General features: G+C 40.2%; 1 protein-coding gene across 2 annotated transcripts in view; it reads left to right on the plus strand.

The window, feature by feature from the left end:
• Positions 1–9464: 9464 nt before the first annotated feature.
• The window catches only part of CCDC81 (coiled-coil domain containing 81), a gene marked incomplete at both ends in the record, with an annotated part of 42351 nt that continues 38699 nt past the window's right edge, over positions 9465–13116 (plus strand). For both annotated transcript variants that reach the window (XM_080817514.1, XM_080817515.1), the window contains one exon: positions 9465–9543. In XM_080817514.1, coding sequence (XP_080673640.1) covers positions 9465–9543 — 79 coding nt within the window. The remainder of the gene's footprint in view (positions 9544–13116) is intronic.

Raw genomic sequence — 13116 nt, forward strand, 5'->3', positions numbered from 1 at the left:
TAGGTCTGGGATGGGTTTGCGCTTCCAAGCTTCTGGGTGATGCTGCCATTGCAGCTGCTGCTGCTGTTCCGTTGACAACATTTTGGACTCTCTTTTTTTTTTTTTTTAAGATTTTATTTATTTGACAGAGATCACAAGTAGGCAGAGAGGCAGGCAGAGAGAGAGGGAAGCAGGCTCCCTGCTGAGCAGAGAGCCAGATGTGGGGCTCGATCCCAGGACCCTGGGACCATGACCTGAACTGAAAGCAGAGGCTTTAACTCACTAAGCCACCCAGGTTCCCCTGGTTGCCCCCGGTTGGCAACATTTTCAATAGAAGAGTTTAGTCCTTCCTTGAAAGAGTCTCTGAAAGAGTCCCTTTGCTGCTTTTAATCCTTCCTTGCTCTAATCTTTTTGCCACACTGCAGTTGGAGGGATCTTTTTGATATGTAAATCTGATCATCTCAATCCCTGGCTTAATATACTTCAATTTCTTGATTTCGGAACGAAGTAGGGAATCCTTACAGATCCTCTTTACCCCTTCAGCTTTATTTCCTAATACTCGTCTTCGCCACATCAACCTGCTCATATTCCGTGTCTATGTGATTTGAAGAGGTCTTTGTGTTTGTTTTCTGTTCTGCATGGTATGCTCTTCTTCCACTCCTTTTGTTCCTGTAGTCCCTCTTTAGGTCTCAGCTTTGATCTCCCTTCCCCCTGAGAAGCCCTCTCAAGAATAGATAGTTTTTCCCTCTCTTTTCTCCTATTGCATTCTGTGGCACCCAATCATGCTAAATCGTTATTGCCTATTTACTTGTCTTTTTAACCTGATAGTCAACTTCTGAGGTCAGGGACTATTTTTTTAATTGTTAGCAAATAGTAGATGCTCAATAGAATTTTTTTTTTTTGAAAGGCTGAACAAGATATGAGAGCACTATACTTTGTGGAGATGTTAAGTGCTTCCCTGATTAAGCTTTCCTTGTAGCTTCCAACTTAAGAGTTTCAGAGGATCCACAAAGGAAGAAATTGAGGTATGAGAGGTGTTTGGAGCTTTGTTTTACTAGGGAATGACACTTTCCAAGACCTCAGTTTATTCCCAGTTTCTTGAATATGATATATGAGTATCATATGAAATATGAATATGAATTTATTGAATATGGCATCATATGTTTTTCAATATGCATGCCATAAAACACTAAGTCTGCTAGATGCCGTGAAGAAAAGCTTCTGTGATAAAATAGTTCAAGAAACACAGCATAATCTTCCCACCTCTAAAAATTCATGGTACTATGTATTTACATATTGAAGTCTCTGCAAAATCCTCAGTAAAGAAACCTTTTAAAATTTGTTTAACTTGATGTTTTTCTAGCTTATTTGACTATAAAACTCCATTTAATTTCCCTTTGGCAAATGCAAAGATGAGAGAGAAATTTAATTGCCACTGTCAGGCAATAAGTTTAAATGTGAAATAAAATACATATATACATGTTCTAGCTTAAACACTCATTGAAACAGTTTCAGGACTTACTGTTCCTTTTTTTCCGTTTAGAAACCATTGTGGACTAATATGTATTAGACGTGTGAGCCATCACTAGATTTAACTTTTCTGTATTTGGTTGATAAAAACCTAATATTTTCCAACCAGGAAACACAGTTTTCTTAGATCACAACTAGCAGTTGACTTTCTTTTCCCAAAGACACAAAGTTGTGTTTTTGTTTTCTGTTTTGTTTTTGCAAGAGCGCATAGAGAAGAGTAAAACTGAATCACATAAAGTGGTCAAGGTAAGGCCTCTAGAGCCACATAACTGGGGTTCCAAACCTGGCTTTACCATTTACTTACTGATGTGATTTTATCAACTTGCTTTGCCTCTCTGTGTCTTAGTTTTCTCATCTCTAAAGTGAAGTGACGATGGTATCTACCTGAGAGGCTCATTGCAAGGTACAAGTGAGTTAATTTACACAAAACTCATATACTAAATGTTCACTTAGTTTCAGAATCAGATTATTAAAATCTACCAGGTGGAATATTAGCCAGGGTCACACACTGATGAAGTGACCTACCATCATATCACAGCTTCAAAGAACAATCAAATTGTCATACCTTTTGGTCTTCTTTTGGATGCTGAAATGACTGATAACTATTTGAATACTAGGTATGTATTGTACTTTTAAAGGAAAATTGCATAAATAATGAGGTTGCTTAGGATAACTATAATATGTATTTCTTGTTTGGAATTTTATTTCCTTCATGTGGTATGTGTACTTGGGGTTTGAGAAAAATGGAAAAGATAGTGGTAGATAAAAACCCTTCAAAACTTGGGAGTTAATTTGGAGAAAAACAGAAGGAAGAAAAGATAGTCTGTATAGGTCTGTATCTATTAAAGAAAGTAAATTATTAATAATCTTCCAAAACAGAAAGTACCAGGCCTACTGAGTTCACTGGTGAGTTCTGCAACAGAATAGTTAATGAAGAAATTATACTGATTATCTACAGTCTCTTAAAGAAAATAGAAGCAGGGGGATACTTCCTCCTTCTGAGGCCAGCATCATCCTAACACCAGACAAAGACATCAAAAGAAACTACAGATCAACATCTCTCATGAACACAGATATAAAAATCCTCAAAACATAATAGCAAATGAATTCAACAATGTATAAAAAGAATTATATGCCATGACCAGGTGGGATTTAAGCCAGGTATTTAAGGCTGGTTAATATTTGAAAATCAGGTGATATAAAACCATCACATCAATAGGCTAAAGAAGAAAAAAATCACAATGATTTCAGTAGGTATAGAAAAAAATTTGACAAAATTTGACACCCATTCATAATAATAATTCTCAACAAACTAAGAATAGAGAGGAACATCCTCAGTTTGATAAAGAACACCTATGAAGACCCTACAGTTAGCATCATACTTAATGGTAGAAAACCAGAAGTATTCCTGCTAAGATTAGGAATAAGACAAGATGTCTTCTCTCACCACTCCTTTTTCAATTGTACTGGAAGTCCTAGTTAATGTAATAAGACAAAAAATGGAAATAGGATGGAAACAGGATATTCATGGATGGGATGACACAATGTTGCCAAGATGTCAGCTCTTCCTAACTTGATCTGTTGATTTAATGCAATCCCATTAAAATACTAACAGGTAATTTTGTGGATATGAACAAACTGATTCTAAAGTCCATATGAAGAGGCAAAAGACCCAGAAGAGCCAATTCAATATAAAAAAAGAACAAAGTTGGAGGACCAATAGTGTCCAACTCTAAGACTTAACTATAAAGCTATAGCAATCAAGACAGTGATATGGGGCAAAGAACAGACAAATAGATCAGTGAGACAGAATAGAGAGCCCAGAAGTAGACCCACATAAACACAGTCAACTGATCTTTGGCAAAGGAGCGAAGGCAATACAATGTAGCAAAGATAGTTTCTTCAGCAAATGGTGCCAAAACAACTACTCTTTCACCCACAAAAAATAATCTAGACACAGACTTTATACACAATACAAAAATTAACCTAAAATGGATAATAGATATGAATATAAAGTATGAAACTATGAAATTTCTAGAAGACAACATAGGAGAAAATCTCAATAACCTTAGGTATGGCAATAACTTTTTAGATATACCAAAAGCATGATCCATGAAGGAAAGCCTTGATAAACTGTCAGCAGTCATGGAGTAGTGTCCCGTTTCCTTATACCAAATACACTCTTCTCTCTGAGTACACATTAGACCTTTGCAGAACTTTACTAAGTTCTTTACTAACAGGTCAATTTACTGTTTCAAAGTCATATGGAATCCATAGGCAGGGAGCAGGCATTAGGCTTTTGGTCTAGTTAACTCTTTCCCTTGGCCTATATAAAAGCAGAGCTAAACCTAACTGCATAAGCCATAAAGTGACAGAATATCTGAGGAGAGATTATCCTTGTTTCTTTGTCTTTTGAACAAGCCACTCTTCAATCCACAGAATAAAGAAGTTTTAAGCCCTAGTTTCTTTTGTGTCTCATAAATGCTCTTGCATAATCTACTCACTGGATGCATACATGTGGTCCTACTTTTCTCTGCCATTTGTCTCTGCAGGCAGAGAGGTTCTGTAAAGTGGGGAAGAGCAGGGGAATCCATTGAGTGCTTCCCAGCTGCAGCTGGGTTTCTCCTAAAATGCCTTAAATTAGTATGCTATTATGAGGATTGATTTCTATTCTAGGACTACCGAATCTAATCTACATTAGAAACATCTAATCTTCCTACTGACATTTGCCCCTTTCTTTTTCTGGTTTTCATTTCGGGGACCCTCAGGTTAATTACTCATGTGGCTCTGCTTAAGCCACATGACTAACTAAAGCTAGGATTTAAATGTTTCTCCTTAACGCTCAAGTATATTCTCTGATAATGGGATGGGAGGATGTATAGTTTCATTTTCTGACACCACGCTAGTCTGACTTAATTGTTTTACAAAGTTGTAAGCAGACAGGACCACAGATATTGACTTGAGCTATCTTAAGGAGAAGGGAATTATTGGAAGATGGTTAGGAAGCATACAGACTAATGGGAGCTGGGAGACAGAGACTTGGAAATGGCCAGGAATCAAGGGGGTTGTGGAGCGCTGGGCATTAGGAATCCTGGCACTTATCATAAAGTAGAACAGTGAGGAGGGAACACCATCCTTGCAGTATACATCTTCCAGACTTTGCTGTTGTTTCTGCCATGGGTTCAACAATCTTGAGTCCAAGAAAGAGCACCTGATAATTATGCTTGGGTCACATGCCTGGCTCCTGGCCCTGCTGAGTCAAGGAAGGCAAGGATTTTTTTTCCTTCAGCTTCAGTAATGGAATGGGTCACCAGGAATTACTGCCTTACAGAGATTACACACAGTCTGAATGTGTGAATTTCAAAAGGAAATCTGGATGCTCATAGGGCAGCCAAAACAAAACAAATGCCAACCGGAACTGTGTTTTCAATGGACCAACTGAAATGTAGGAGAAGGGGATTGAAAAGCGATGATGGGAGGTAATGGGGAAGAGAGTTAAAAAAAAAAAGCAGTAGGTAAAAGAACAGGAAACATTCATTCAAGAAATATTATTTTTTGGCAACAGGTACATCTACAAACAAGTCATCACGGCTTTTGTACATGATCTTTAAAGCTCTGAAAGCTCAGTATGGAAAGCACATCTTAGTGACATAGAAGTATAGTAACCCTCTTTCACCACCAGGGGGTACTTCCTGTGTAAATAATATGTTGTGGATTCTGGGGTTATTCTCAAACACTTGCTGTTGACAAAGTGCTTTCATGTAACAATCACTCAAGAAATACTGAGGTCCTATTGAGGGGGAGAAATGTGAGCCCAGATGAGAGATACCAACCAATCTGTACAGATAGGGAGGCCAAAGTTTCCTAAAAACAGCTGAGATTTGGGCACAAGGACCTGTTAGAAATTAAGAGGGGAATTCCAACTTAAGAAAGAACCACCAAAGAGGTAGAGATGCTTGAGAAAGCACAGTGCCTTACAGGAACCACAGGAGATGGGTTGGGAATGGAGAGAGAGAGAGTATTTTAGGAAGAGGAAACAAGATGAACAAAGGTGTCCAATGTATATGCATCAGTTTAGATTCAACTGTTTAATTGTTTAGCTTGTTATCTGGCTCTTCTCAATTCTGCATCCATGACCTAACTTGGAAAAGTGAACTGTTTAGAATAACTACTCTGAATCTATCCCCTGGTATTCCCTCTGTTTTCTGTAGCCAATTCTTTATTCCCTAGCTTCCTCATTTTCCCATCTTTTCTTTTTCTGTGCTAGAGCTGTCTTGGAAGAGACGCATTTCAAAACAGGTGTATTCGAATACACAGAACCCCAAATGCTTATGGAATACCTACACTGTATATATAGAAGAGTAAAAAAAAGCCTATCTCCTGTAGTCCTGATGCATTCATTCTGTTTCTATCTTATTCAGTGATTTAGGCAATTATTTATTGTCTCCATATGATACACGTCAAATACTGTGTTAGCACTTTACATCATTATCTCATTCAATCCTTAATGTAACATGGAGTTATTATTATTATTATTATTATTATTTTTAACATGGAGTTATTATGATCCTTACTTTACTGATGATAAAACTAAGACTCAAGGAAATCAAACAGTTTGCCCAATGTTTCCAGAATAGAAAATTAAATGTCTAGTACTTACCGTTCCATTAAATATTCCCATGTCTGGCTTCTTTACGTCATTCAGCTCTCTGCTCAAATGTCAGCTCAGAGAAGACTTTCTAAGTAGCCTCCTCACTCTGTGTCCAATTGTCCTGCCCTATTTCCCTTTGCAGTACTTACAGTGTTTATATTTTGTTATTTGTGTCTTCCACTAGTCTATGATCTCTGTGATGGTGGGCTCTTGGCTGTGTTACTGTTTATTATACCACTGTGCATAGTACAGCCTGGCACATAATAAGGAGCTCAACAAATTTTAGTTGAAGAATTGATTCTTAAACCCAAGCTCTTAACCACTATTCTATATGGTGTTTCTAATGGGTTAGGAAGTTGGTATCTTTTTTTTTTTTTTAAAGATTTTATTTATTTATTCAACACAGAGAGAGATCACAAGTAGGCAGAGAGGCAGGCAGAGAGAGGGGGAAGCAGGCCCGCTGCTGAGCAGAGAGCCTGATGTGGGGCTCGATCCCAGGACCCTGAGATCATGACCTGAGCTGAAAGCAGAGGCTTAACCCACTGAGTCACCCAGGCGCCCCATGGGTTAGGAAGTTTTAATTTTTAAATGCCCGAATGTGGTGCACAGAGCTTGTGAACGCAATGTGCTAAAGGCAATGAGCTAAAGGCAGAGGCTTTAACCCACTGAGCCATCCAGACACCCGAGCCTGTCATTTTTTATTTATTTTATTATATTTTAAAAAAGATTTTATTTATTTATCACAGAGAGAGAGAGATCACAAGTAGGCAGAACAGCAGGCAGAGAGAGAGGGGGAAGCAGGCTCCCTGCTGAGCAGAGAGCGCAATGTGGGGCTTGATCCCAGGACCCTGAGATCATGACCTGAGCCAAAGGCAGAGGCTTAACCCAACTGAGCCACCCAGGCGCCTTGAGCTTATCATTTTTTAGCACAGATTTTCTCAGTCCTATTAGACACAATGATTCTTTTCTGTAACAAATATTTTGCCTGAATGCCTTGTTACTATCCTGAAGTGAGGTTTGTAGATAATACAGCTTATTTACCTATACCATTTAAAAGTGAATATAAAGGGAGCACCTGGATGGCTCTGTAGGTTAAACATCTGACTCTTGATCTCAGCTCAGGTCTCAACATCAGGATCATGCGTTCAAGCCCCACCTTGGGCTCCATGTTGGGCGTGGAGCCTCCTTAAAAATAAATGACTATAAAGTCCAAATTCTAGTATAATGTAAGTAATGTATAGTAAAATAATATATATTTTAATATACATGTGTCTAGGCATGATTATGCTGGAAGGCCAGTGAAGTTGCCACATGCTTTTACCCACAGAAGGGATCACCGTGAATGCCACAACAGCAAATGCAGTCTGGCTCTGCTGTGTTGGCTACTCAGATGCCACCAGCCTCATCGATCATAATGATTATAGTTTTCCTAAATAGGAAGAATTCTTCTAAATTCCTGAAAAAGAAAAGGCATAATCTTAAATCCTGAAAAAAAGGGCATAATTCCCCAGTTTCCTTGGATTTTGGATTTCTAGGAAATTAAGTGATATTGAAATTAAGGAAAAACTTCTTTGTATTTGCACTTTAAGTGTTTTTTTCCCCCTAGGTTCATAAGCAGCCCCCTTTTTTCTTACATGGGGACATCTGATGAGATATTTCAACATAGTGCAGAATGTGGGACAGTCTTCACTGTATAGGACTGTCCTGTACATTGCAGGCCATCAGGCCTCCCTAGTTTCTGTTCACACTAAGTGCCAGAAGTTTCTCCCTCCCACCACCATTGCAACAGTCACTTTGAAAATCTTCTTGGCATGTGTTAAAATCTGCACTTCCTATGACCCAGCAGTCTACTCCTAATTGTCTACACATCAGAAATGAGTATGTATGTGCATCACAGTTTTGTTCAAGAATATTTGCAGCATAGAGAAATGTACCTCTGAAACAAGTAATACATTATATGTTAATTAAAAAGATTTACAGCAACATTGTTCCTATTAGCCCCAAATGGAAGTAACTCAGATGTTCCCTCAGCAGTGGAATGGATGAATTGTGCCATATTCACACACAGGAATAATATGCAACAGTGAAGATGAACAAATTGCTCCTACAGAAGCCGTGGGGAATCTCACGAACATAATGTTGAATGACAGAGCCACACACAAAATAATAATACTATATGATTCCAAAAGTTCAAACACAGGCAAATAAATTTATAGTGTTTGTGGAATAATGCCTGGAGGGGAAATGAGGTGTTTCTGTGGTGATAGAGCTTCCTTCCTCTCCTTCCCTTCCTTTTTCCACTTATCATTTATTTGTACCATAAGAAGTTAGTATTCTGTGGAACACTTTGGGAAAATAATTCTGTGTGACTTCTGTTTTATTAACTCTGTTTTCATAGAGAATCTCAGGTGGGGTAGCTTGCCTAATTTTGAGTAGTGAGTGATGGATGCAAGAGTTGTTTCTTGACCTGGGTGGGGCTTATGTGTGTGTTCACTTTGGGATAATTCGTTCTCGGCAGAGGGAAGAGTATTAAAACAAGTCTGTAGGATGACATTCGTGCAGTGTAAAGGAAATTAAAAAAGAGAAACGTCGGTCCTCTGTCCATCTCCTCTGGAGAGAGCCCAGGGCAAACCAAACGCGAGGAAAAAAGTCCAGTTCAAACTGCAGTCCTCGCACAGATCTGGAGACTCAAATGTCCACCACTAGGGTTAAAAGGTATTCCCAAACTGGTCCAAGGTGGTTACAAAAGCGAGGAAGTCTCGTCGCTGTTCAGGGTAAGAAGGGAAAGAAAAAACGTGAAGTTACTCCCCAACCTCGCTGTTGGAAGCTCCGGAATCACCAGGGCAACTTGGAGCGACCCATCATAGGAGGCGGGGCCAAGGCCATTCTTTGACATCCTAGCAACGCAGCAAGCCTTTGTCGCGTCCTAGCAACACACCTCTCCCTCCCTGTGGCCTTCGTCCTCCTTGCCGGCTCTAGGCTCCCGCTCACCCTCTCATGGTACCTCTCGGTGGCCCGGAGGGAGGGCTTGGATTTGCATACTGGTTCGGGACAGCTCTTGGGTTCCTGTGGTGGGAGTCACTCAGGGAAAGTCAGCACATGGAGGAATAGACAGTGAGAAACAGCGTTTAAGAAAGAAAAAAAAAAATCAAGATTTGGTAATTTTTATTTTTAAGGCACATCCAAAGCTCTGAGGAGAGGAGATTGGAGGGTGGGAAAATCAATTTTGTACAAACTCCGTATAAAGAAGGAAGAAGAGACCCATTGAGGACTGAGCACCAAGCCAACTGGAGACAGACCTGCAATGTTGGACACCATCGTCCCTTCCATGCAAGACCTGGGCAGACAGGTGCTGCCTACGCTGCTGTCGCTGAGCCAAGAGGGTAAGCGATGTGGGGTGAGGGCCCTGGGAGCTGAATCTTAACCCGATTAGGGAAAGGCAGAGAATCTCCTTCCTTATCCTCTGGAGTGACCAGGTTGTCTTGGCAACCAGCTGGCAATCACAGCAGGCTTACACTGGATGCCCAGAGACAGTTTCTTTATTGACTGCCTTAATGAGAGAAAGGGGCCAGGTGAGGATTTTGATTAAAAGAGATAATGTCTTAACTTGGGGACTAGCACAAAGTAAGTGCTCAATAAATGTTAGCTAAAAACAACCACCCCAAATGGCTCCTTCCTAGACTTCATGAAAGAAAAGGCTACTTTTGTTGCCCTTGATGTTTTGGGGTTAAGTGAGAGGACCATAAAAGGAACAGGGTGGTTGGAAGAAGACATGGCAACGTCTTACAGAAAGCTTACTAGGCTTGATCAAAAACATACTTTCTTGGAAGAATCCCCCTAAAGTGACACTGAGATGTCTGGAAGCAATGGGAGCCCTTGGTTTTCTGGAAATGGACACTATTGTTACTATCAAGTCATTGTAACTTAGGGACGTTGCCTATGCTTTAACCAAATGACTTAAGAAGACAAAAATAAATAGGAGTAGATGCCTCTTTTCTTTCCCCTGCATCACTCCTATTTTTTCCCATTATAATAATTCTAAAAGAAGCATTAAATATAATGGTTTTATGGATTAAAAATATTTGCCATATTTATAAATTTATATAGAATTTATTTATGTGAGTGATTTTGAGAACCTACTATGTGTTAGGTACTAGAGAACTGATGGTGAGCAAAAACCTTGGAATTCATAGTCTATTGAGGGAAGAGATACACATTAACCAAATAATCACAGAAATAAATACTACTTTACAATTAGTAAGTGCTATGGGTGCAGGTGCATGGTACACTGGGAACTTTTACTCAGGGGGAGGATGGGGATATGTGTCAAGATTTGCTGAAGAAGAGAACATTCGAGCTGAGATGTGAAGAAGGAGTTGCTGTGAAATAGATGAAACGGATCAGGGGAGTGGGGAGTGCAGGGAGGCGGCAGTGTGCGTGGCAGGGGGGGTAACAAGAGATGTTGACAAGAGGGAGCCTGGTGTGACTGCGGGGCTGAAGGGAAGTCAAGATGGCTTCTCTGTAAGTGTGGGAGGTGCGTGTGTTCTAAAGGAGGCTGGAGAGAAATGGAGGGGTCAGGCGATGCATGTAAATCATATTAAGGATAGTGGTCCTTATTTTAAGCCTGATTAAAGGCCCCTACGTGTTTTGCATGAAGCTAAAGGAGGGGTTGAATGACATGATCAAGTTTGTGGGGTTTCTTGTTTTGTTTTGTTTTAAAGATTTTATTTATTCGACAGAGATCACAAGTAGGCAGAGAGGCAGGCAGAGAGATGGGGTGGGGGGGAAGCAGGCTCCCTGCTGAGCAGAGAGCCCGATGTGGGGCTCCATCCTGGGACTCGGGGATCAAGACCTGAGCTGAAGGCAGAGGTTTTAACCCACTGAGCCACCCGGGCACCACGATCAAGTTTGTGTTTTGAAAAAGATTGCTCTTGTTGCCAGTGAATGAATTGGAGGGTTAAGAACGCCTAGAACAGTCACTTAAGTGGGAATAAAGGGTAGCGTGGTCTAAACTGGTAGCAGTAAAAGTGGAGAAAAGAAGACAGACTGTAAGGCTCTTTAGAGACAAAATTTACAGATTGCGGTGGTGGGCTGGGTAGGAGGGTGAGAGAGAAAGGAAGTCTCAAGGATGAGTTCTGAGTTCTTGGCTTATATAATTGAATAGATGGTGATGACAGTCATTGAGATTGAAACCTTGGATATAGGGCAAGATTTAAGGGAAGGAAGATGCTGGGTTTTTGTTTGTTTGCTATGTTTTTTTAAAAAATGTATTTATTTGAGAGAGAGAGAGAGAGAGAGAATCAAAGGGAGAGAGAGAGCATGAGAGGGTAGAGGGTCAGAGGGAGAAGCAGATTCCCTGCTGAGCAGGGAGCCCTATGTGGGACCCGATCCTGGGACTCCAGGATCATGACCCAAGCTGAAGGCAGTCACTCAACCAACTGAGCCACCCAGGGACCCAGAAGATGCTGGTTTTGAGCACATGAAGTGTCTCAGTGACATACCCAAAGAGGCAGTGGGATACATGTGTCTAGAACCTAAAAATGGGGAGAGTTTCTGGGCTTCTAAAAAAACACTTGGGAGTCATCAGCATTTTGGTGATGATTAAAGCCCTGAGCATGGATGTGACTGCTTAAGAAGAGTCTGGAGTGAAGAAAGAAGGTCGAGGGCTGTACCTTTGAAAATGTCAACATTTTATTTATTTATTTATAAGATTTTATTTATCCATTTTTTAAAAGATTTTATTTATTTATTTGACAGAGACATCACAAGTAGGCAGAGAGAGAAAGGGGGAAGCAGGCTCCCCGCTGAGCAGAGAGCCCGATGCGGGGCTTGATCCCAGGACCCTGAGACCATGACCTAAGCTGAAAGCAGAGGCTTAACCCACTGAGCCACCCAGGCGCCCCTTATTTATCCATTTGAGAGAGAGAGAGACAGCATGAGCAGGGTGGGAGGGGAGGGGAGGGGCAGAGGGAGAGGGAGAAGCAGACTTCTTGCTTAGTAGGGGCCCCCATTCGGGACTCGATCCCAGGACCCTGGGGTATGACCTGAACTGAAGGCAGACGCTTAACCAACTGAGCCACCCAGGTGCCCCAAAATTCCAGCATTTAATGGCTGAGTTGAGGAAGATGAGCTTTCAAAGGAGAATGGGAGAAAATGGTTATACAGGTAGGCAGAAAACCCAGGAGACGGTAGTTGTCACAAAAGCTAACAGGAGAGGTGTTTAAAGGAGGACAGAGTGGTCATCAGCGTTAAATATGACTGAGGGGTCAGAGAGGTGAAAATTAAACATATCTATTTAATCTGTTGACAAGGAGACCATTGGTGACCTCAGTAAGAACTTTATTGGTTGAAGGACAGAAATAGAAGTCAAATAACTACTTATTAACATTCACAAATGACCCATTGTGAAGGAGATAAGGATAAAATTCCAATTTCAGGAAAACAAAAAAATTAATTTTTCATCATTGTACATATTAAGTCCTGTTGTTTCCATATGTTTCACCGAAGTTTAGTATTACATAGTTATGATACTTCAAAGGTCCTGTCATCATTTTATGGATATGAACTGAGTCAAACTTGTGAAGACTACATAGTTAGCAGTCGTCGGAGGCAGGAAGGCTGTAGGTCTTCAGTGTGACACACTGATCTTTTCACTGCACTTTGCTCTGGAAATATGTTTCTTTGTTCAGATCACTCTTGAATATTTTGCTTTGTGTGTCAGTATTTTAATTTTAGAAGATGTCTTATGAAGTCAGGGAGCTTATCTTTTATATTTGGTATTAATATCTATTTCTAGCATATATTATTCTATAATTTACATAATGGACACAGTTCTTTTTTTATAATGATCATATATAAAACAGAGAATTCCTGCTACTTGGCACTGTGTTTAAAAATATGGTTTTGAATGCATAAAGTGTTTAGAATTTGAAGTCAAATGATGGTTGAACTGAGTA

The sequence above is a fragment of the Martes martes genome (genome assembly GCF_963455335.1).
Source record: "Martes martes genome assembly, chromosome: 10".
Classification (NCBI taxonomy): Eukaryota; Metazoa; Chordata; class Mammalia; order Carnivora; family Mustelidae; genus Martes; species Martes martes.